The following is a 24,801-nucleotide window of genomic DNA, read 5'->3' on the forward strand; positions in this document are numbered from 1 at the left end:
ATAATGCATTTTTAGAGGTTAAACCAACTAACAATATGTACATAACATGCCTTAGTTTGTTTTCTTTATTTAATATACTAAAGAATATTTTCTCTGTAATTTGTTTGATGTTCATCCTCCAGCATCTCTAAAATCCTCTTACAGTCATAATAATAAAATATGTATATTGTGAAGAAATAGAAGCTGTTATCTGCATGCTAAAAACACAAATTAAAAATATTTGTGGAAAATGTTGCAGTAAGTTAAACTGAAGTCATTTTGACCTCCTCTATGTAATCTGATTAAGTGCAGGAAACACGTAGCCTTCTGCTACTGTAACACGTAACGTTAAGTATAAATAAAACCATTTAAAGCGAGCATAAAGTATAAGCATAAAATATACTCCAATACGTTTACTAATACTGTGCTCATAAATCATTTTCCCTTAAAGCTTTGAGATAAAGATTCAAATGATTTAACATTAACAAGTAAATAAGGACTTATAATTGTTGTTTAATCACCCATTAAGGTTTTTAGACATGATCAGAAGAGCCTGCTGAAGTTCACACTGAGCATTAGAATGGGGAAGAAAAGTGAACTAAATAACTTTATTTCATATTTCAGAAACTCCTTGTTGATTTCTGCTGCAGCAAACAGATAGTTCGGGCAGAATTTGGTGGAAACAACATGGAAGCATGGATCCCTGTGTAAACATTTGACACCGGTGGTGTTGTCATGGTATGAAGAACATTTATCTGAGTGGTGGCTACCACAGCCTACCTGAGTGTTGTTGCTCATCATGTCCATGTCTTTATGACCACAGTGTACCCAGCTTCTGATGCCTGCTTCCAGTAGGATAATGCACCAGTTCACAAAGTGCAAATCATCTCAACTTGGTTTCTTGAACATGACATCAAGTTCACTTTACTCAAACGGCCTCTACAAAATACAGTAGTAGTTGCAGTAAATCAAAACTTGAACATCTTCCTTATATAATATTACAGAGCAGAAGGCTAATGTACAGCAAAAGGGAAACACCAGCTAAGTAAAGTTCCTCAGCAAAGCCTAGTAGTTCATTAAACCTTTGTTTTAGCACTGGAAACTTTTAAACTCAGGGGATGTTAGAAGTCCAATCCAGTATATTAAAGGCACATAACCTCATTTTTCAGTGCACCGATTAAAGCTAAAAAGGCAATACAGTGACTCCAGTTCAACTGGTTCAGAATTCCAGTGAGGCACTTGTTTGCATGTCAGATTTAAAAGGACCTCTTAGGTTAAGTGCCCTTTTGTGCTGTGCTCCTGTAAACCTGACTATCTGTGGTTTTACTGTATACTTCACTCCCCAGGAAGGAGGAGAGATAAGAAGCACATTATAGTGGGTATGAAATGGAAAGAGTTATTTCTCAGTGACTGGCATCCAGATGTTATTCCCCCTCTCTATGTCTGTTTTCATGCTGTGGGCTGAGGTGAGGTCAGAGTTGGACGGTAATTTCTCCAGAAAGGAAATGCTGAAAAAGTCAGGTGGACAGGCGGAGAGAAGGAAGAGGGCGTAGGAACTAAAAAGACAAATGGAGTTAAATAACAATAACTGCCACACTTTAACATCTGCACATCTCCACTGGCAGCTTCAGAGAGAGCAACTCAGCAGAGAGTTACTGCCGTGAAGAAGTCACACAACCCGCGACAGCTGGTTCACATTAACAAAAGGCAATTTGTCACCTTCAGCTAAATTCCAGCCATGCACACACACACACACACACACACACACACACACACACACTTATTTCCGCTCCCTGCTCGAGTCTTCTCTTTCTGCTGTCGTCTGAAAACCACATGACGAGGTGCGCACTCGTGGCTCACTCTGTTACTTCGCCAACACTGTCTCACTGTGGACAAAAGCCAAAACTGCAGTTTGCTTCCCATCCAGACGCTGACGTAACAGCAAACTGCAACCAGGAGAAGTCTTTCTTTGGACAAAACAAAAACATTTAGAGTTGCCTGTGAAAAGTCTTTAACTTTAGTGTTTTTAGACTTTAATATTGTCTGCCATGTCCTAGACTAACATGCAAAATGTTGTTTTTGCTTGTTCCCTTTAGAGTGCGTCAGTGTCCATCAAACATTTTGGGGAAGTGTTTTTTGGCAGAAAGAGGAACTTCAACAGTCTATAGAGTCACAAAACATTGTCATCGAAAAAGAATACAGACACCTTTATCAAACTACCCAATTGCACCATGGAATCTCAACTGTTTTGGACCCTTTTCTTCAAGTTGACATGGATACCTGCATTTTTCCTTCTCACTGTCTGTTCAGCAATGGATTCACCAAGTGAGCCACCACATTTGTGTTGTGACTGATATTTATTTGACTGGGATGAGTGTTTTCTGTTGCTTACGTGTGCGACTAACCCTGTAGTCTAGAAATAGATCGGAGAATAAATGAACTGCAGCAAATTTATTTCGTGTCCAGCGCTGAGTCATTTCAGCCCTAATGTGAACCTCTAACATGTCTTTTCACAGGTATCAGTCTGGAGCGCGAAGTCTTTGTGGCCTTTAGAGGTGAAAATCTCAACATTACATGCAATTTGATCAAAGCAGTAAACCAAACGGAAGATGGCTGCTTGACATGCTTTGATCCAAAAAACAAAACAATATACAATAATAACATCCCTACAATGGATACCAAACAGGAAAGATTTTCCTGGCATCTGGAGCTGAAAAACCTGAAGCTTTCAGGACTTTACTCCTGCCAGTATCAAACGGTGAAGGTGGATTGGTTTCTTCGAGTGAAAGGTTAGTCCAAAAGAAAGAAAATGAAGATGAAAGCTCCAACTGTAAGACATCTTTATCACAGTTACTCAGCAGTAAAGTATTCTAACTAAGGAAGACCTGCCTTAAGAAACAGATTCACTGCATTTTTTTCAGATTTTTCATGGCTGCTTTGATACATATTATTAGTGTCGAGGAGGTTGGTGGGGTCAGTGACTGAACTACGATGATACCTTGCTGCTATTGAACAACACTAAAAATAAGACGTTTTTATAGTTGCATCCTTTACAAATACAAGCAATAATCAAAATTAGGATAAGCTTTATTTGTCAGTTGCAGTTGCCTGCAGCTGAGATGACAGACCTAGATGACCATACAGACAATACATACAATATACAAACTTACATTGTGGAGACAGGTCAGGCTAGGCAGCAAATAAAAGAAGGGGTAGACAGTGAAATATGTAACATATAGGGGCATGGTCAGGAGAAAAAAAAGGTTTCTGCCCTTGGTGACTGTAACAAGTGAGTCATCGGCATGAGGAGAAAGCACAAAAAACTCCATAGCACATAAACAGCACAGATATTATCAGACTATACACCATGAAACACAGACAAGCAACATAAGGGCGGGGGTACGCCAATGTACACAGTGGTCGCAGTTGTAACACAGCCTTAAGGTGAATTAATTAAGAATAGGCTTTCAAATCCTTACAGTCCCACAAAGGGGGATCATATACAGTTTGCTATTTTCCACTGGCTCTTAAAGGGTATGTCATGGTCCTGGGTCGGTGACCCAGCGCTTTTAGTTTATTATCATTTTCTAGTTTATTATGATGATGATTATTATTGTTTGAGTTCTATGTGTTATATTCGGTCTGCCTTTGAGTCTGCGTCTGTGTCTCTGTCTGTCTATCGTGTCACCCCGCCTGTTTGGAAAGCTGTCTGTTTAGTTCTGTGTCTTGTTTGGTTCCTCGTGTCTGAGTTTCCTGTTTTATTGTGAAGGTCTCTGTCTGATGTGAGTATGTTCAGTTTACATTTCCCCTGTCCCGTCAGCCCTGATTCCTCCCAGCTGTGTTGCCCTCCTGTGTTCATTCCCTAGGTTTCTCTACGTCTCTCTGTTCTGCCGTCCTCATCTGCTATCTCCGAGTTTCTCCTGCTGACCTTATGTTCCAGGTTTGTTTGTTAGTTTCACCCAGTTTAGGTTTATGTTCTGTCCTGCCCTCACTTCTGTTATTTGCACTGTAAATAAAACCCACTTGCACCTCCACCATTGTCTGCCATTGGATCCTCCTTTCTCACCCTCCACACGACTGCCGCCCCAGCCGTGACAGTACGACGCGACCACAAGATGGATCCAGCAGCTTTGTCCGGGGAGAGCGACCTCACACGCGCCCTGCGCCTGGTGGACTGGGTAACCCACACCTCCAACGCACGAGCGAAGGTTGTGGGGATAAATGCCATTGAGGCTATTCTGGATGGAAATCCCTATCTCCACCAGGTCAGGGGATTTTCGGACTTAATTCACGATCTGCATAAAGCCCGGGAAGCGGTGCAAGCTTCGGAAGATTCTGCCCCGCAACAACGGACAACGACCGCCACAAAGCAGCCGTCTCAGATTCACCCACCGGAGGCCCGACCCCCCAGGGGTTTTTCCCTGCCTGTCGGAGCCGTCAGCGGTGGGGAGGAAACATTCGCGCCACCGGCGCTTCACCCCACAGCCGGATTCAGGGACCCCTGTGCGACCAGCTGTGGTGAGTTTTAAGGACGCTGGTGCTTCTGGGACCGTGTTTTCTGGGGCTGTTCATGGGGAGAGTAGAGACAGTTCACGGCGCTTACCTACCTTTGTGGTAACTGACCTCTCACAAGTTGGCATTTTCAAAACATCCAAAACAGTAACTGATTGGGTTTCATCCACTCCACTACCAACTCCAGTCTCACCTCAAACAGTACATCAGCCTTTAGCCAGTTCATTAGCCCAGCCTGCATCTATTCCATTAGCCCGGTCACTCGTTCCCTCCATACTGGAGGCTGTGTCTGTGCCACCCATTTTGAATCCCGCTCCTAGCACCCATTTTAAGCGGAGAGACAAACCCAATAAAACCACTCTAGTTTCTCAGAAACTGGCTAATTTAGAGACTGTTATTCGCCCCAGGGCCTCCCCAGAGGCTGGGTTTCGGCCCCCAGCAGACTCTGGACCCCTGGAGGCTAAGAACCCAGCTGAGGACTGCACCCGGCTGTCGCTGCCTGAGCAGGGTCGGTGCTCCGCGCAGCTGCAGTCTGTTCTGTGCCCGCCAGAGGTCCCCGCACCTACTGGTTCTGTTCTGTGCTCGCCAGAGGTCTCCGCACCTGCTGGTTCTGTTCTGTCTCTGCCAGAGGTCCCCGCACCTGCTGGTTCTGTTCTGCGCCCGCCAGAGGTCCCCGCACCTGCTGGTTCTGTTCCGTCTCTGCCGGAGGTCCCCGCACCTGCTGGTTCTGTTCCGTCTCTGCCAGAGGTCCCCGCACCTGCTGGTTCTGTTCTGTCTCTGCCAGAGGCCCGTGCGCCTGCTGGTCCTGTTTTGTCCCTGCCAGAGGCCCGTGCGCCTGCTGGTTCTGTCCTGTGTGTGCCAGGGGCTCCAGTGCCCACTGGTTCTGAGACTGTTTTCGCTGGGGGGCCCGAGGAGCCCGTCCAGCCCCAAGACTCATCAGCTGGAGGGCCCGAGGAGCCCGTCCAGCCTTCTGCCTCGTCAGCTGGAGGGCCCGGGGAGCCCGTCCAGCAACTGTCCTCGTCAGCTGGGGGGCCCGAGGAGCCCGTCCAGCCTTCTGACTCGTCAGCTGGAGGGCCCGGGGAGCCCGTCCAGCAACTGTCCTCGTCAGCTGGGGGGCCCGAGGAGCCCGTCCAGCCTTCTGACTCGTCAGCTGGAGGACCCGAGGAGCCCGTCCAGCCACCAGCTGCTCCACCAGCGGCCGCATCCACAGTTTCGTCCACGCCGCCGTCGGCAGCCCCCGTGTCTCCACCCACGCCGTCGCCTGGTCCAGCTTCCGTGTCTCCACCCACGCCGTCGCCTGGTCCAGCTTCCGTGTTTCCACCCACGCCGTCGCCTGGTCCAGCTTCCGTGTCTCCACCCACGCCGTCGCCTGGTCCAGCTTCCGTGTTTCCACCCACGCCGTCGCCTGGTCCAGCTTCCGTGTTTCCACCCACGCCGTCGCCTGGTCCAGCTTCCGTGTTTCCACCCACGCCGTCGCCTGGTCCAGCTTCAGCTTCACCCACGCCGTTGCCTGGTCCAGCTTCAGCTTCACCCACGCCGTCGCCTGGTCCAGCTTCCGTGTTTCCACCCACTCCGTCGCCTGGTCCAGCTTCAGCTTCACCCACGCCGTCGCCTGGTCCAGCTTCAGCTTCACCCACGCCGTCGCCTGGTCCAGCTTCGCCATCATCTACTTCGCCGTCGCCTGGTCCAGCCTCTGCATCAGCGTCGCCTGGTCCAGCCTCTGCATCGCCTTCGCCGTCGCATGGTCCAGATTCAGCTCCACCTTCGCCCTCGTCTGGTCCAGATTCAGCTCCGCCTTCGCCCTCGTCTGGTCCAGCCTCAGCTTCCGCCTCGTCTGGTCCAGCCTCTGCCTCAGCTTCCGCCTCGTCTGGTCCAGCCTCTGCCTCAGCTTCCGTCTCGTCTGGTCCAGCCTCTGCCTCAGCTTCCGTCTCGTCTGGTGCTGCGAAGGCCACGCAGCCTTCAGGTCCCCAACTGCCGCCTCAACACCGTCGGTCATCTGCCAGGCCGCATGTTGGGCATCTTCGTCACCGTGGCCGGCCTCCGGACTTGCATTCCCACCGCCGTCGCCGTCCGCACAGTCGGCCCCCAGAACTGCTTCCTCGCCGCCGTCGCCGTCCGCACGGTTGGCCCCAGAACTGTTTCCACGCCACTGCCTACTGCGTGGCCGGCCTCCGGACCTGCCCCACTGCCACTGCCATTCGCATGGTCAGCCTCCGGAACTGAACTGTTTTGGCCTCCTGCGCTGTCGGCCCCTGAACTTGGCCATCTGGGCCTTTTTGGTCTCTGTCCCTCCGTCCTGGACCCCCTCCGCCCGCCCTGGTCGGGTCGTTTTCTGTTTTGTTTTGGTCTGTTTTTGTGTTTCTGCTGGGCTGTCTGGAGCCAGCCCTTGAGGGGGGGGGGGTACTGTCATGGTCCTGGGTCGGTGACCCAGCGCTTTTAGTTTATTATCATTTTCTAGTTTATTATGATGATGATTATTATTGTTTGAGTTCTATGTGTTATATTCGGTCTGCCTTTGAGTCTGCGTCTGTGTCTCTGTCTGTCTATCGTGTCACCCCGCCTGTTTGGAAAGCTGTCTGTTTAGTTCTGTGTCTTGTTTGGTTCCTCGTGTCTGAGTTTCCTGTTTTATTGTGAAGGTCTCTGTCTGATGTGAGTATGTTCAGTTTACATTTCCCCTGTCCCGTCAGCCCTGATTCCTCCCAGCTGTGTTGCCCTCCTGTGTTCATTCCCTAGGTTTCTCTACGTCTCTCTGTTCTGCCGTCCTCATCTGCTATCTCCGAGTTTCTCCTGCTGACCTTATGTTCCAGGTTTGTTTGTTAGTTTCACCCAGTTTAGGTTTATGTTCTGTCCTGCCCTCACTTCTGTTATTTGCACTGTAAATAAAACCCACTTGCACCTCCACCATTGTCTGCCATTGGATCCTCCTTTCTCACCCTCCACACGACTGCCGCCCCAGCCGTGACAGGGCATGCGTATTGATGAAAAAGTATTGCTTAGTTCATATAGAAAAGAATAAATAAACAGCATTCTGTGTAATAAAAAAAACATTTTCTCTCTCTTATCCTTCCAGTAGCTCTGCTATCCCTGAGATCTATCTTCCGACCCTTTGAAGGGTCCCGAATCTTCTTTTGGAAACCCCTGTACGTCTTGAGAAATTAGCCAGAAGAGACGCCAAAGGCTATTTGATCTGCATGTTTATCCAGTTGTGATGAAGTCCACCACAGGGTGACATAATTTTTTTTAATGTATTTATTTTTTATCTTTGTGGTTTTTCCAGATGAAGGCTACAAGGAACCTGTTAACACAGGGTTCATCATCATGGCCGTTTTCACGGGTGTGCTGTTGATCTTCAGTGTGCTTGGCTCAGTGTACGTCTTCAGAGGACATTGGGTAAGACTGATCCTGCTGTTAAGCAGGCAATAGTTAAGAAACAGCAGGTTACAACACACCAGAGTTGTGTCACAGTCTAATGAGGGATATTCTGACAAAGTCTTAACTGTATACAGTTTTCCAGAATTGACTGACAAGTACTTGATCCAAGAGGCTTGCTCAGTGCTACAAACAAAGGTATTTAACCAGAGTGGGATGGTTGTCCCCTTTGGACGTGGTCCTGAGGGTCACTGACCCACTATTAATCACATGAGTAATCACACAACCCGAGGCATGCTCTCTAGATTAAGTTACAAGTTGGAATTTAAAATGCCCCAGTGGGAATTTTCATCTGAAACTGATTATATGATTTAATCCTGATTATACTTAAGTTTAATAAGTGTGAACAATTATACTGCCAATAACAAACAGCTGTCCAACATCAGGCAGTGTCATCTCAGTCTCAACCACAAAACCCAAATCAGACTAATGGAAATAGTCACATGCCACCAGTTTTGTCATGTCTTTATTGCCTCATAAACTGCACTGGGACTGCTGTTACTGAACTACTGGATTATAATCATTTACACACTGATTTGAGCCAAAGAAAACCTAATAATCTGATTTGCAACATGCTCAATTTCTTCATCTTATCAGTGGCTGTGCTTCTTTTGTAGTCCCAGTGGACTTGAGCTCTTATACAGCAAGCGCATTGAATGCGAAAATGAAGTTAGCGCCATAAACTCTGAATACAAACACAAGACAAAAAACTAGAAAGGGAGCAGCTGTGAAGAAAGCCTCGTGTTTTACTCGTTTGTATGTTGCACACCTGTGTTTTTTTTTTTTTTTTTTGATGAATCCAACTCCATCTTTAGACTGAGAAATATGGAGCTGGCGAGAAAAAACAAAAGCAAAGCAAAGAAGAGAAGAAGGTGACAAAGAAGGAGGACGATAGCTTGGATACAACAGCAGCTCAGTCCTACTATGCCGTGAGCACCTCTCTCCTCATCAGTGTCTTTCACCTGAACTTCCTTACATTCATGTGGTCATTTCCAACATTTATTTGGACACTGACATGAAGATCTCTTTCAGAGTCTAGAGCCTCGTCCCAGGTCTATTTATGATGTACTGGACAGCTCACCTGCCAGCAGAGAGAATGACCAAGACAAAGCCAAACCCAAGAAAAAGGAACCCCCCAAAAAGGTCAGCAAACTTTGAGTGTCTTTTCAAAATAACGTGGTGTCAAAATAACACGTGTAAATGTTGACCTGCCTTCCATTTTACCTCCACAGGCAGCGCAAAAGACAAAAGACAAAGATGAAGGTGTTTTTGAGTCTGTTTATGAGAACTTTTAGATCAACTCGTGATTGTGGGATCATAATCCAGCGCTTTTCTACTTTAATCTCATCTGTGTCAGCGACACTGAGAGAATCATCTTTCAATAAAATCAACAAAAACCACAAATGCAAAGTAAAAGTAGTTTGGTACAACACAAAGATTTCTAAAAGTGTGTAAAAATGTAAATGAACAGAAGCATTCCCATCAGAATGAGCACAGTGTATCAAAAGTACTAAAGGTTTTCACTAAATACTACGACTGTACTATGTAAAAGTCTTTAGCTACACCTCATTTCTTTAGATTTTGTGCCCCAATTTATTTAAACAGCCAAGGCAAAAAGAGAGTTTGAACAGTTCTAATGAGCTTAAAAGTCAGTATTCAGTATGAGCACCTTTATTTTCCACCAAAGCCTGAAATTTCTTGCACAGCTTTCTTGTCATTTCTTTAAGTAGTCTTTAGGAATAGTTCTCCAGGTATCTTGATGGATGTTCAATGCTCTTCTTTGGATGTTGACTGGGTTTGCTCCATTTTCTGTTAAAATGATTCCACATCGCTTCAATAATGTTGGTGTGGGAATAAAGTCTGGTCTCTGGGGAGATCAATTCCATAACTGACAGTGTGGGTGTGTGTGTGTTTTTTTTAATTATTATTGTTGATGGTTTTCCTTTAGTTCAGTTAGTTTGGGATCACTTTCATGCTCAAAAATGGAGTAGCTAACAATCAGATGCCAAATAGTTTTGCGTGAAAGATCAAAATCCTGTGTTTATAGTTTCATTCATTTTTGACCCCCAGTTGAGCAGCAGCCCCAAACCATGACAGAGCCTCCACTGTGTTATACACATGGCTGCACATACTCTCTGTTGTACCTCTCTCCTAAGCTCCGCGTACTGATGATGATTTGAACCAAAAATTTCCAATTTGGATTCATCACTCCATAAGACCTGTGGCCACTGCTTTTCAGTCCAGCTCTTGTTTAATTTTGCACACCATAGCCTTTTCTCCCCTTTTCCATTCATTAACAATGCTGTTTAACAGCCACCTTCCACAGAAACCATTTCTGATGAGGCTTCAGTGAACAGTAGATGGATCAACTGAAGGGCCAGAAGTCTCCACTTTTTTTCCAAGTAGAGTCTACTTCTCACCTTAGAAACTGTAGGTAACAGGTAGCTGATTTTCAATAAATGTGTCTCTTGTCACCTGCTTCTGTCCGGAGCTGTAGCCTTTCTACTCATTTGGGCATGTCCTTTACGTCATGCGTCGCGCAATTGCCGACGCCGACCAATGAAATCGTGAGTTGAGGCTACTGTCACTTGGACTTCCTGGTGTGGTTTGTTTGCCTGCATTGATCATGGCTGCGGAAGGCGATTTTCTGGCGAGATACCGAGCTGTGTCAAATAAACTGAAAAAGTAAGGCTTTGAAATGGCTTTGTTTAAGAAGAAAGACGGACGAATATCGGAAATAGCTAAATGTTATTTAGACTGAATGCGAGGTAACGGCTTTCAGCTAGTGCTAATAGGCTAAGCTAGCGTTACTGTTAGCCATTTTCTCGTTTTGTGGTGAAATATTTGGTCATTTTGAATTATTTAGCCCAGGTTCATCGAAAAATAAGCGATGAGTTGTTGGTGCTGTTTGACAGCTAATTGTAAAACGCTTTGAGGGCCCCGAAAAGCGCTATATAAATGCAATCCATTATTATTATTATTATTATTATTATTATTATTAACCAATAACTAGCCGGTAGTTTGCCACAGTACTAATATTCTATGTTTATCTAGCTGGCGTGTATCACAGTTGGCTATCTAAGATGTTTTAAAATGTGAAAATACTTTGTTTTCTTTTGTAGGCGTTTTCTTCGGAAGCCCAATGTGGCGGAGGCAAGTGAGCAATTTGGTGAGTGCTACATTAGTCCATCCATGTAAATGCAGTGATCCAGCCTATACTGCCACACAGAAGAGTCGGCGCTTCTCCTGTGCTGTTAAATGATAGAGGCTGAATAAATGTCACCAGGCTTGTCTTTACCTGTGCTTTCAGGTCAGCTGGCAAAGGAGCTGAAGCAGCAGGACTGCCTTCAGTATGCTGCCTTCTGTAACCTGGCCATGGCTCGGTGAGTGGATCCGTATTCAATTCAACTGAATTGTGCCAAAGCACAGCAACAGGCACCTTACGGTGTAAAAGCACCTCGCACAAGTAAAGACCCAACAATAATCTGTAGAAAAACCCCAACAATTAAGCAACCCACCATGAGCAAGCACTTTGCAATGGTGGGAAGGAAAAACTCCCTTCTAACAAGAAAAATGCTCTTGCAGAACCATGTAGAACAGCAGTGTTTGTCCTGCATACATAGAGCAACAGGAATAACAGCTAAGGACTGGACAACCAGAGTCCCAACTAGGGAATTTATGTAACTAGCTGGCTTGTTGCTATTGTCACTAGTTTGTACAAGATGTACTAGTCGTTTAATCTAATTGTTTTGCATTTTAATTGATAACCAATTCTGGTAAATTGTTGCGTCCTAATGCTATGCAGCTATCTGCCACCAGATGGTGTGTCATTGGTGAGAAATGCTATAAATCTCAGGTTGATCTTTATGTTAACACCATTATTGCTAGTTTTTTTTTTTTTAAGGCCAAAAACTGAGCTCGCAGATACAAGTGGTACAAAAAATACAAAAAAAAAAAGCTTGCTCTGAAAGTAGGATGAGCTTTTCCTTAGCGATAGGGTGAGGAGTTCATCCATTCAGGAGGGATTCAGATAGAGCTGCTGCTCCTCTACATCAACAGGAACCAGCTGAGGCTGTTCCTTCGTTTAGAGAGTTTTTGACATTAAACAATTCCCAAGTTTAACTATACAGCTTCCTAGTTGTACACTAGTCATTTCTTAGTCGACTAAGAAATTATTAGTCGCCAGGAACATCTCTAGTACCAACCCTTAACCACTCCATGGCACATATTGTGCCTGACCACTATGGCACCTCCAGCAGGTGGTCATCTCACCAAATCTGGACTTTTGGCATCTGAGTAAACAGAGGCACTGTGATGAGGTCCTCTCGCCTGTACTTGTGCCATTCATGTGGCAGCGCCCATCTAGCAGTTGTTTCAGTTGGATAATGCTGCTCCTCCAGTGCCAGAGTAGTGCAGGGCTTTCTAGATCAGTGGTGTATCCTGAGACTTCCTTGGCCAGCATTAACCCTGATATGTTTCCTATCTAACATGCCTGGAACATGCTGAGTCAACAAGCAGTGTGCACTGCACAGCTGCAGACTGCACTCACCCAGGAATGGAGAGCAGTTCCTCAATAACAGATCCAGACACTTGTGCAGTCCATGCATAGATTTCAAATACAGTAACACAGACTTATTGCCTTAACACAGACACACACTTTTGTGTGTGTGTGTGTGTGTGTGTGTGTGTGTGTGAGAGAGAGACTGTATATAGCAAAGTGATATTGTTCATAGCTTGATTTTGTCTATGGAGGTCAGTAAATGGACTGGTTCTTGTATAGCGCTTTTCTAGTCTAGCTGAGCACTCAAAGTGCTTTGCACAACTTCCCTCATTCACCCACACAAGCACTTTTATTCTATCCTCTTTCTTTAAGCGCTTTCTGCCTAACATTTACACACATTCATATTCTGATGGGTGAGACTCTCTTGGGTTGGTATCTTGCACAAGGATGTTTGGCATGCAGATTGGAGCAGCCAGGGATCAAACCACCAACCCTTCTGATTAGCAGATGACCTGCTCTGCCTCGTGAAATCCTTCATGCTTGCTTCCAAAATTTCTGGGATCTCTGCCAGGAAACTGCAGAAACTTTCTCATCATCATTATTTTGGGGTGAAATGCTCAAGGATCACACGCAAGTTTATTGATCAAATATTCACACGCTTGTCCTACATTCAGGTCATAAAAGATTCAAGTGTAGAACCAAGCGTAAAAGACTTTAAGAGGGGGCTGACTTGAAGCTTGAAAATAATGCTGTTACTCATTGTGGTTTCACCACATAACACTGCCGTGTAATAAGTAAATTTTAGTTATTTTTCCTACGTCCGCTATCATTTTTTTCAGACACAAATGATGAAATTTTTGACAAAAGTATAAGTAGCATGTCCTCATGAGGATAATTAGATAAAAAAATTCACACTTATTATTATATTTATGTCATAATTAGCTTATTTAGCTTTCAAATGGCACGCATGTTTGTTATCAGTTTTTTAAGTTCTATAAATCTAATATTATATTTTTTAACTTAAAATATTTAGAGCAGATCACTATCTTTTCTTGTTGAAAAAAAACAAAGAAACAGCATGTGAGGTTGTTACATAAAGGTACAGTCAGTGGAGTGATGAGTCCTCAGTGGTCAGCAGTAGTCTTAATTGGCCCACAGGGAGAGCGTAACATTCATAGTCATGACAGTGACCTATCGGCTGTTGTTATACATCCTCGATGTCTTGACTGCAGGTGTGAGCAGACTCTCTTTAATGCTCCTGGAGAGGCACTGGCATTAACTGACGCTGCTCGCCTCTTCCTCTCATCTGAGAAGGAGAACAGGGCACTGCAGGCTCCAGGCTTTGATGAACACCTCCAGGCTGCACTCAACTGCTACAGCTTCGCCACTAAGGTATGATCAGCTCTAGTTTTCAAATAGAATTTTAGTGTTTGATGCAGTAAATGCACTCCAGAAGAAATCAGCAAATAAAGCAGATTCTCCATGGAATATTTCATTAGATCGGGGTCTGGAGAAAAGATTGTGGAGTACATTCTTGTATAGTGACTGAATTCTGATGTACAAATGAATTGCAGGTGTATATTGAGATGAACCAGCCTGTGATGGCAGCCAGCCTGTGTTTGGAACTTGGCAACGCGCTCAAGGTAAAGCTGCTGTCTCTCAGGATAAATGACCCAGAATTGTTTTTTGGGGGTGATTTTTTTTTATTTTTTTTAATTTTTTTTTTATAAGCAAATGATGGAAAAAATGATTCATTTCATCACTCTCCTGTCTTCCTCAATAGGAGATGAACAGACCAGGAGAGGCTATTGTTCATTATCAGAGGGCTGCAGAGTTACAGACGCAAACACCCATCGAAGCTTTGCTGTCGATGGGAGAAATGGCCACGTGTAAAATCCTCACCCGTGAGTTCTGTCGGTTCTGATTGAGTAGCTGCAGTTTGTTTGCTGTGCAAACAGGATCTGATGTGACTTGTGTTTGTGAGTTTGTGTTACTTGTGTTTTCATGATTTTCTTTTTTCTTTTCCAGGTGATTATGACGGTGCTTTGTCAGTGTTCACAGAGATGCAGCTGATCTGTCAGGAGAAAGGACTGCAGCTACCAGGCTCCATCACCCCTGTTGGTGAGCATCTGATAAAAAATGATATTAGCAGAGTTTTGTAAAGATGGGGTGTTATTACAGCCTTAGCAGTTTGTGTTTTCTTAACTAAAGCTGTATCCAGTATCTTAAATTGATTAACACAATTCAACTTGAAAACTGGGATAATTAAGAGCAGCATTCCCTCATGATTGTCTTTTTTTTGCTGCTGTGCAGATTTTTCATGTTATTTGCACTAAGAGGAAAAATGTCTTAATTTCTCATCTTTAATTTTACTTTCTTGGCAACAAAGGTGCCTTTTTGGACATTGTGGCAAAATGTGAGATATCCAGGGTGCTTCTGCTCATGTTGCTTGAGGTAAGCTCATCGGTTTTGCTGATAATTAAAACAACCTCTCTCACTGCAGACTTGAGTGGAAAGTCATGTTCAGTGTTGTGTTTTTGAAGGTATGATTCAGGCCATTTGTTTAAATTTATGTAAATATGCACTTTAACAAGTTTTTATTTATAGGTAGTTGCAATAAATACCTTTAAATTCACTCTTCAAATATACTATATTGCCAAAAGTATTCGTGCAGCTGCCTTCTCACTCATATGAACTTGAGTGATGTCCCATTCTTAATCCATAGAGTTTAATATAATGTCGACCCACCCTTTGTAGCTATAACAGCTTCAGCCTTTCTGGGAATTCATTCCACAAGGTTTAGGAGTTTGTTTATGGGAATTTTTGACCAGTCTTCCAGAAGCACATTTGTGAGGTTAGTCACGGATGTTGGGTGAAAAGGCCCGGCTCACAGTCTCCACTCTAATTCATCCAAAAGGTTTTCTGTCAGGTTGAGGTCAGGACTCTGCAGGCCAGTTAAATTCTTCACACCAAATTTGCTCATCCTTGTCTTTATGGACCTTGCTTTCTGCACTCGTGTGCAGTCTTTTTGAAACAGGAAGGTACCATTGACAGACTATTTCTACAAAGATGGGAATATGAAATTGTCTGAAATACCTTGTTATGCTGAAGCATTAAGTTTCTTTCACTGGAACTGAGGGGCTGAGTCCGAGGGGCAACATGAGGTTCGAAGGTCTGTAGCAGTTGACTCTGCAGAAAGTTGAAGAACTCTTTGCATTGTGCGTCTCAACATCCACTGACCCCACTCTGTGATTTTACGTGCTCTGCCACTTCATGACTGAGTTACTGTCATTCCCAATCACTTCCACGTCATTATAACACCACTAACAGCTGACTGTGGAATATTTAGTAGTGAGGAAATTTCACAAGTGGACTTGTTGCACAGGTGGCATCCTATCACAGTACACAGTTGGAAATATAGTGTACTTTAAATGCACTGCAAGGAGAGAGGAGGCACAGAGTGAGAAAAAGCTGGTCTTAATGTATCCTGACACAAGTACTGCATCTCCACATGCAACACACAGTTTGACGTGACGTGAGACTCGAACTATTAATGCAAGCATTTCTCATTTGGCAGCTTCGGACCCTCCGGTTTCACGTCTCTTCACTGCCTCTCACACTTAATTCTCGCAGCGAGGAGCTGAGACTCGAGTGAGAAAGCTGAGGAGACACATTAGCATAATGAAAGCACCTGTTTGCATTGCATAGAGTTTTATTTCTTTATTTCCACCACAGTAACAATGCAATTACACTTAATGACAATGTTAATTATTTATCCAGCATCTTACAGTAATTACTGCGCATCTTGAAAATTCAGGATTTTCAAGCAGAACTTAAATGGTCCCACGTTGTTGTGGTTTTGTTTTGTTTTTTGTTTTGTTTTTTTGGTGCAGCCTCCACCTCAGAAGTTGTTACCAGAACACGCCCAGACCCTGGAGAGATACGCGTGGGAGTCCTTTGATCCTCACAGCCAATGTAAATTCACCTCAGCACTCAACTACTTGAGTATAATAATGTGTCATTAATCCTGCGCACTTATTGAAGTTGTGTAAATGTTGTTTTTTGTCTTCTGTTTCAGTGACCTTCCTGCCTGAGAATGTTTTCCTGCTCCTGCAGTCCGTAGTGGTGAGTTTCATGATAACACGGTCTGAGTCTTCCTGTCTCGTATAGGAAAAATAATGGTCTTCACGCCCTTCATATGACAGTGATGTATTGTGTGTGTTGAAGTTTGTTTTGTTTTTTTTCCTTTGGCAGTGAAGTGATTCTCTTTTTTTTTTGTTTGTTTGTTTTTGCTTCAGCATTTGCAGTTTGCCAGCTTTGTGTAGGTTTTCTGCCTCAGAATTTTTCCCTCTTACACTAAAAATATTCATTTTTTTTCCAGTCACAGTAAAAAGAAGCAACACATGACACAATACATCATGTCGGTATTTTTACAGAGAAGCCAAAATATAGAAGCACTGTGTGAAAAACACCTTTAGTTCTTCTGTAAGTATTAAGAGAGTAAGAAGCAACCAGGTGCTGCTAATCAAATGCACAGACGTTTTGGCAGTTTGTTGGCCTGCAGCATTCATAATCACAGTGGCAATGTGAAAGATATCAGCTATGATGTGAGAGAAGCAGCTGTTGCTGCCCTTCAATCTAGGCAGGGTTATAAAGCTGATTCCAAACAATTTGAGGTCCATCATTCTGCAGTGAGACAGTCACAAGTGGAAAACATTCAAGATACCTGTCAGTCTTCCCAGGAGTGGATGTCCCAGCAAATGAATCCCAAGATTAGATTATCCAGTGGTCAGAGAAACTGCAAAGAACCCAAGAGCTGCATCTCATAGGCTCAGTTAGCAGGTAACATGTTAAATTGCATGACCATACAGTTAAAGCATACGATAAAGCCTCTGCTTTCAGAACATTGAGTTTGCAAAGTTGCATCTGAACAAACTACAATACTTCTGTAACAGTGTCCTTTGGACCCCAAGCACAGCAGCAAATCTCAAACAGAGAATGGCTGAAAAAGAAAAGAAACAAGGCCCAAAGTTTAGACCACAAACTTAAGAGAGCTGTGCATAAACAAAGGACACATACCTCACCACTAAGGTTGTTCTACAATTTACTGAATCTTGAAATGATGTTTTTCACACACTGCTTCTGTTTTTTGTTTTTTTAGCTGTTTTGTTAAATAATGATGCAATGTCTCAGGATGTCTTTACCTAATTTTAAGACCTACTATGGACCAAATAATTATTTTTATTGCGTCCTGATATGTGACACATAAGAATTGACAGAGGCCATCCTCTTTTGTTTTCTTTGTTTTGTTTTTTATTTTTTTCTAAATAACTGTATAAATTTAAAAAGTTAATAAAAAATAAACATGTGTAATGTAGAGAAAGATTCTTCTCGAAGAAGTACGCTCTGTCTTTGGGAATGAATGGCCGGTAACAGAGAATAAATATTAAGAAGTCAGAGGCCTCGTCAGGGTCCTCTGAATCTGCAGTTATGTTTTTATTAGTGCAGTGAATAACAGCAGATCTGTTTTGCAGATGGCGTGTCAGGAGAAAGACACAGAGTCTCTAAAGTCTCTTCAGACTGAGCTATGGTAAGCATTTACAAATGTTAATTTCCATCATGTGAGAAACATCTTTTACTGCTTCTCATTCTTAATTTTCCATATTGATCACATGCTTTATGTGGTTTTCCCCTTACAGGCCGTTTCTGACAGCTGAGCAGAACCATCTTCTCCACCTGGTGGTTCAGGAGCGCATCACGCCGTCTGGTCAAGGCATTTAATACAGTCCAGTTTTTATTCGCTTCCTCTGGGAACGATACTTTATATAATGGAACATTCCTGTTTCTGAATGGGTCTGTTGTAAGGCCCGGAGAAGGGTTGTTTTCAAACTCCAGTGTTGTAACTTGGACTCAGAGAAATGTTAAACTTTGTGCTTATTCAGTCACGTAGGTTTGGAAATCAAACTGAACTATCTTCATGTTGTCCTCAGACGTGCAGATTGCTGTTGCTAGGAATGCTTAGCTAAGAATAAATGTTGTGTGTGTATCTGAGAGGAGACTATAAAACTGGACCACGTCATATGTTTTTATTATGTAAAAGTTTCAAATGTAGAAGAACTTATTGTGTTTACAGCTGGTTAGTAGATTAAACACGAAAGCTTTGTTTTATCATTTTTATTAATAAATGACATAACATGGCTTAAATTCCAATATAACAAAATCTTCTACTGCATAGTTCTGTAATATGGTGCAATGACACCTCTGTCCTCCATCTCCTCCATCCCTGGGTCACTTAATTTTCACTTGTACAAATGCATGTACTTTTCTTATGATAGCAGCCCCCTACAGACACATAAGTAAACACAATAATAAAAAAACAAAATGCAGCTTAAAAATATATGATGGTTACAATGTACATAGACTGATGTATAATGTATTTGTTTTTTTCTAGCTGTAAAATAACGATTAACATGATTAAAGCTAGTTGTAAATGAAGGATTGTTATTTCCTGATTGTTCAAGTACTACAACAGGAATGTTATTTGTCGGTTTTTACTCCTCAGTCAGAATTTTAACATATTAAATGATAAGATTTAGTCTCCATCAACCTTTCTGAACCTTAAAGGAACTGGTAAACATTTTGGGACTAAATTATTTACTATCTTGCTGAGTGTGAGATTAATACTAATTGTTTGACTTTCTACTCTAAAGAGGACCAAGGTTTTAAAAAACAAAACAAAGACCGTGACCATGTAAAGAGTTTCCTGAGCAGTTTTCTCTTCCCATCGTCTTCTACACAACCACGCTGCACAGATTCGCCCCCTGCTGGTTGTTAGGAAGAATGCAGCTCGGAAGTTGTGACCATCTTTTATGCACAGTCTTAGCAGAAGAACTGAAAATGTGAAAACACTGGCTTCAAACTGCCGTCACCTCTGAAGTTAGAGTCTCCCCTTTTTGTTTGCACCCAGCCAAAAATGCTCATGTACAGCTCAGTGACTGTTTCACTAAAGCTAAGCTGACCAAAAGTTCACTCAAATCAATCTTGCCATTTTTTTTAAGCAAAAAACGACAAACAAACAAACCAACCCAAAGCGATTATAAGCGTTTCTCAAAATGTCACACTATTCCTTTAAAGTACTTATGTCTGAACTACTACTACTATTTAAGACTAAATAACTGATTTATTAGCTATGTTCTGGTAATATTCCCAATAATTCAGCTCTGAGGCGTTTTAGTCACATTATTAAAAAGAAAAAACATTATTTTGTTTGTCAGTTTTGCTGAAAAAATGTGTTTCACACTTGTAATGTTAGCATTTGCTCCATATCATTTTATATATATATATATATATATATTTTAAAAAGCTGTATAAACAAATGGCTCTCATTAGCATTTGGACATTTTGCTACAGTCGTAGCTTCAGATGGTGTTCATCAATTCTAAAAGAGGAGAACGAGCCCTGCCCTCTGTTTTTCCTCACTCTTTCTTCTTACGCAGGATGAAATAGGTGAGCGCTAAGATGAAGGTGAGGACAAACGAGATCCACGCCAGGATGTAGCAGTGTCCGTAACCTCCAGATGTGTCATTGACGTGGAGCTTGGCTGTGTAGATTGAGGCTCCTGTCATTATGCAAAGGCCTGCAAGAGGGAAAATTATTATTACATGCAACCAAGACAAGGCAATCAAGAAGTAATTATTTTTCTATTATAAGATAAAGCTCATGATGTGACCAGTGCAATCACAAGGAAATGAAAGACATGACACTTTCACCTTGTTAATTTTCCAGTGTTATGAACTCATGACATTCGCACTTTGTGTGAGTTTCTCATGTGCTCGTAGTACTCTCACTGATAATGCATAATTAACTTAAAGCATGAAATTTTAATCACTCGGGACCTTTTTTTTTCTTTTACATCTGACATAGTGGCAAAAAACTGACTCGGTCTGTGGTCTTTTTGTTAGGAGGATTTGCATGAAAATGTTGTTTCTTGACTAAAATAAAAAGCAGCCAATGTCCAATGAAACTTTAAAAAACCTCCAGGAAGCCTGGAGAACTATCGCTTACTTGAAAAAGAAAGCCTGGCTCCTTGAAGCAAAGCATAGACATGATAGGTGGCTCGGGCTTTTGAGTGAATACATTTTCTAGATTTTGCTTCTCAAATGTGAAAACCTGATGCTTTGTTGCACATTGACGTCGAACAAAAATGTTTGGGGGTGTTGTTGAGAAATCAGCACACCTGAGAATGCTAGAGCAGGTGTGCTGGACAACTTTTTTCTAGTGAACCTCATGACATTAACAGAAGCAGCACACTGTTAAATGTGATACTGTTAACTATTTGAAGTGTCAAAATCATTCATTTGTGACACCTAAAAGACTAACACACCGCTGTGCTGTGGCTGAGATCAGCTTCTACTGATTTTCTACAGATTTCATTTGTCTGAGATGCAAACATGCTCACCTTGCTGATCCATCACAGTTCACTGGTTATTGCAGTGTGTGATGTACACACAGAAAGTGAAGAACCTCTAATCACTGGTTGGCTGTTTTGTACAAACTAATGAGAATTCAAATCCACTGAGTAGTCAAGGGTCTCTCAAACAGTCATATCGAGGGCAGATTCATCTTGTTCAGCACCAAATGAAAGTGTTTGAACTCAGGACTACTGATGATTACACGACAGGGCTGCAGCTACCCATTATTTTAGTAATCTGTCTATTATTATTAATGAAAAATAACAAATATTCAAAAGAGAAAAATTAACTGTTCATTGATTTTCATTTTAGAAACTGCAAGAAAATAGCAAGTTTACCTGCAAACATCTCTTAATAAAAACAAACAAAAATAGACCCTTTCCTTGTTTTTACTCGCCATATTAAAAAGACATTTTAAAAAGACAACATTTTCTTAATTGCAAAAACAAATAATAACAAGTACAGTAATCTCAAATACATACAAGCTGAACTAGCGCATGAAAATGAAACAGCTTTTACTCTCTCTTCTCAGAAGTCTTTCTTACATTAAGAGCAGGCCAAAAGAGTTCTGGTGGTATTAATATCTCCTGGATGAGGTAGATTTGGTGTGTGTGTGAGTGTCTGCATGCTTAGATGTGGTAGTGAATACGCAAATATGCCTTTAAGTATTTACGCAAGTTTGTGGCGGCTGCAATGAGGAAAAGCAGGCTAATCAGCATTCTCAGAACTGAAGTTTTGCCCTGCGCTTCGATGCAACGTTTCGTGCTGCAGAAGACAAACGTTACAATGGTGTGGATATTAATAGTTAATGTTAATAATAACAATTTAGTATCCAACCTAACAGCCTCAGGTCAGTGTCTCGGAATCTGACTGGCCCACTGGAAGTAATTGATATAATTTAATTGACTTATTTATATTTTATATTATGAGATAAATCTTATTTTTTGCAGATTACATTGATCTAAATCTGCATAATAGTGTTGAAATTAAATGATGTGCACGCATCAGGATGTCACTGGTCTGACAGTATTACTCATGTTATCAACACTGGTAACAGGAAAGCCCTGACCACACCTTCCTAATTTGGGTGTCAACCAGTCAGACCACTTCATCCACATCCATGTAGTGAGAAGTCATTATATGACCTTTGTGTGTAAGTTGATTAAACTCTGCCCAGTACTGATAGAGGAGTGGTGATTGTTGTGAACTGACACAGATAGATAGATGCCTCGCCATGCAATGAGCTCATTGGTCTGTTGAACGGATGAGGCTAAAAATTAGTTTAATTATTTACCAACATCCTTTATGAAGCTTTAAGTTCGAGAGTCGTGCTAACTTATTTAGTTAGACAAAAATCACATATGTCAGGTTTGTCAGTCGCACATCCTCCAGAGAAAATCATAAAGTCATCCAAAAGAAACAAGACTGCAAGTAACTTACAGGCGATTATCTGTAAAATGCCAGTGAAGGTGAACCTCATTCCTTTGGGCAGGGTGAACAGCTGGGCCACAAACACAAACAAGGCAAGGATGGTGAAAACGCAGGCCAGCACTGAAGTGGCCTGCACCGCCTGGAGATAATCTGCAGCAACAAGATAATAAAAAATTCAACAATAACATAGGCGTGAGGAAATATTCGGCCTTTTCAGTTTTATGTTTGTATTAACACCACTACCTACAGATCTACTCATTTCAGACTGACAATATTTACTGTAAACAGTGTAATACATGGTTTGTTCCATCATCATCTTTGCCCTTCATTATATTAATAATGAAAAATCACTAACTTTAACAGGGGGGAAAAATCTGTGGAGTTTACCTTCTGGGTAGCCTTTCAGATTTGTGTAATGCCACACATTGTTTGATAAGTCCCACCTGCCCCACAGGTCAGCTGACACTGAATTGTCGACCCACCACGCCTGACGACACAAAGGAAAGATTTAAAGTTCATGCAGATATGTTACACATTTTCTAGAAACCGCTGTCAGATCTCCCCCAGTTAATACAGAAAATAACATCATCTTACATTGTCAATGGCGGCCACCAGGAGCAGGATGATGGTGGTTATGTGCAGAACAACGATTGCTGCCAGCATCAACATTATGGCCTTCTGAAAACTGATAATGGGGTGGGGGAGGTGGAAGGAGGCACACCGTTATTTATTTTGCAAGCGCAGACGTATGTAACACGGACTCGTACATGAGGGAGTATTAATTACACACAGAGAGAGAAACTGTGTGAAACAAAGAAATAAAGAAATAACAGTAACAGAGAAGAGAGCCGTTTTATACAAGCCCAGACTGCAGAAATCATGCAGGCATAAACATTTTTGAATAAAACACATCTGGTGTCAAACACATCAGTGCTTTCAATCTTTGTCATTACGTTTATTTATTATTTATTATAATTAATCAGCTCACATTCATTAGCACCAATCACTGCGCCTGTAAACGCCCGCAGTTTGCTTTGAGCCTCTTTTTTTTTTTACGTCTTTCGAGCGTTTCCGTCGACAATAAAGGCGCATTTGTTAAGACGGCATTCCCAAACGGATGACACACACAGGGCCCGCACTGTAGTCGATAACTATAAAAAGAGCGCGATAGTACGACAACAGAAAACAATAATAAGCACAGCATAAACTCACGGACTATTCAACGCTATGTTAGTGCGCCAAATTTCCAGTTGCCCGTCTTTTTAGGACTTTTTTTGCGCTCGCGGTCAGTCATATTTCTTGCGCTTAAAGTAACTGAAGTTTTTCCTACAGGCTTAAAAAAAACCACTTCAGCCATCCGTAAGAGGGTTTCACAGAGTGTGCTCCGTAAACCTTCGCCTTTCTACAAGTAAGCAAAGAGCAGAAACGTTACCTGAACGCTCTTTAACGCACCGCGCGGGAGTTATTTGGGAATGTGAAACTCTGTGGACCCACCCAGCTTTGAATTCACAGCACACACATCACCGTGTTTTCCCTCTTCTTCTTTCCCCTCACCAAGCCCCACCCATAACGTTTCTCGAGTGAAAAGTCCCAATGAAATAAACGGTGTCAGGTCGCCTCTTCCTGCAACTCCAGTGTGTGCGTAAAGGCGAGTAAGATCTTCGAAGAATTGCGTATCGTCAGATTCATTTAAAAACAAACAAACAAACAAACACTCGACAGCTTCACACGCACTATTTTAGTTGCTTCTTTAGTGTTTTACCTGGAAGAAGTTTTTAATATAGAAATGTCTTCATTATCTCTGAGCGGCTCACCTGTGTGAGCTGTAGCTTCACTTTTTTTTGTCGCACATGGATACAAAATGCCATTTTGGACACGCTTGCAGAGCAGCCATAGTGTATCCTGGACTTGTTTTCAGGCCACTCACACGCCAATTGCCGCTTCATTGTGTACCTAAATTGACTTCTCCAAAGATGGGACATTAAGAAGCCGTGCATGGAATATCGCAGTGCATTGTGTCCCAGGGAGCTCATATTCAGTTCAGCAGTAGTTTCACTTTGATGGCTGAGACTTATGTTCAAGCAAGTGAAAAACAGAATTCATGTTCATGCAGATGCATTTTTGACTGTTACAAACAAATGAAAGTACGATCGTTCCATTGATAAAAAGATATAAATAGATTCTTACCTGCGCCTCAGTCGGCCTGCACACGCTATGCCCTTTTATGTTTCGTGCGCCACTGCCAGAAAGCAGAAAAAAACTGCTGAAACATCAGAGGGTCTTAACATATTCATACTGTCCGAAACAATACATGGATAGTTTCTTCACTGAGAGATGTAATTTTTACCTCTCAGTGAAGAAAAGTAAGAAAAAGGTCATGTTACTTGATGTCACACAGACTGCAGATCTCTTGACTGTGTCACGGCTTTGGAAAAACTCTGTTTACCCCATAAGCAACCAGCCGGTACAAGGATTTGC

General features: G+C 42.5%; 3 protein-coding genes across 6 annotated transcripts; 2 read left to right on the plus strand and 1 right to left on the minus strand.

The window, feature by feature from the left end:
- Positions 1-1,988: 1,988 nt before the first annotated feature.
- Positions 1,989-9,812, plus strand: nfam1 (NFAT activating protein with ITAM motif 1). Its single transcript, XM_085163346.1, has 6 exons — positions 1,989-2,304; positions 2,496-2,768; positions 7,769-7,881; positions 8,736-8,849; positions 8,953-9,063; positions 9,153-9,812. Exons 1-6 carry the CDS (start codon positions 2,211-2,213, stop codon positions 9,213-9,215), a joined length of 768 nt encoding a protein of 255 aa, XP_085019472.1. The 5' UTR covers positions 1,989-2,210; the 3' UTR covers positions 9,216-9,812.
- A 659-nt stretch (positions 9,813-10,471) lies between these two features.
- f8a (coagulation factor VIII associated) lies at positions 10,472-18,592 on the plus strand. Of its 2 annotated transcripts, XM_085163343.1 has the most exons (12): positions 10,472-10,605; positions 11,043-11,089; positions 11,231-11,303; positions 13,654-13,813; positions 13,996-14,064; positions 14,205-14,325; positions 14,450-14,542; positions 14,811-14,875; positions 16,315-16,396; positions 16,500-16,546; positions 17,956-18,011; positions 18,121-18,592. In XM_085163343.1, exons 1-12 carry the CDS (start codon positions 10,547-10,549, stop codon positions 18,200-18,202), a joined length of 954 nt encoding a protein of 317 aa, XP_085019469.1. In that variant the 5' UTR covers positions 10,472-10,546; the 3' UTR covers positions 18,203-18,592. The 2 variants fall into 2 exon arrangements, with proteins under 2 accessions (XP_085019469.1, XP_085019471.1); XM_085163345.1 differs by lacking the exons at positions 16,315-16,396; positions 16,500-16,546; positions 17,956-18,011; positions 18,121-18,592 and adding an exon at positions 15,999-16,268.
- emp1a (epithelial membrane protein 1a) lies at positions 18,581-24,569 on the minus strand. 3 transcript variants are annotated; one of them, XM_085163348.1, is made up of 5 exons: positions 24,511-24,569; positions 22,918-23,008; positions 22,711-22,810; positions 22,333-22,473; positions 18,581-20,057 (listed from the first exon to the last, which is right to left on the minus strand). In XM_085163348.1, exons 2-5 carry the CDS (start codon positions 22,990-22,992, stop codon positions 19,897-19,899), a joined length of 477 nt encoding a protein of 158 aa, XP_085019474.1. In that variant the 5' UTR covers positions 22,993-23,008; positions 24,511-24,569; the 3' UTR covers positions 18,581-19,896. The 3 variants fall into 3 exon arrangements, with proteins under 3 accessions (XP_085019474.1, XP_085019473.1, XP_085019475.1); XM_085163347.1 differs by lacking the exon at positions 24,511-24,569 and adding an exon at positions 23,756-23,901; XM_085163349.1 differs by lacking the exon at positions 24,511-24,569 and adding an exon at positions 23,818-23,856.
- Between the last annotated feature and the right edge of the window lie 232 nt (positions 24,570-24,801).

The sequence above is a fragment of the Neolamprologus multifasciatus genome, chromosome 6 (assembly GCF_963576455.1).
Source record: "Neolamprologus multifasciatus chromosome 6, fNeoMul1.2, whole genome shotgun sequence".
Lineage (NCBI taxonomy): Eukaryota > Metazoa > Chordata > Actinopteri > Cichliformes > Cichlidae > Neolamprologus > Neolamprologus multifasciatus.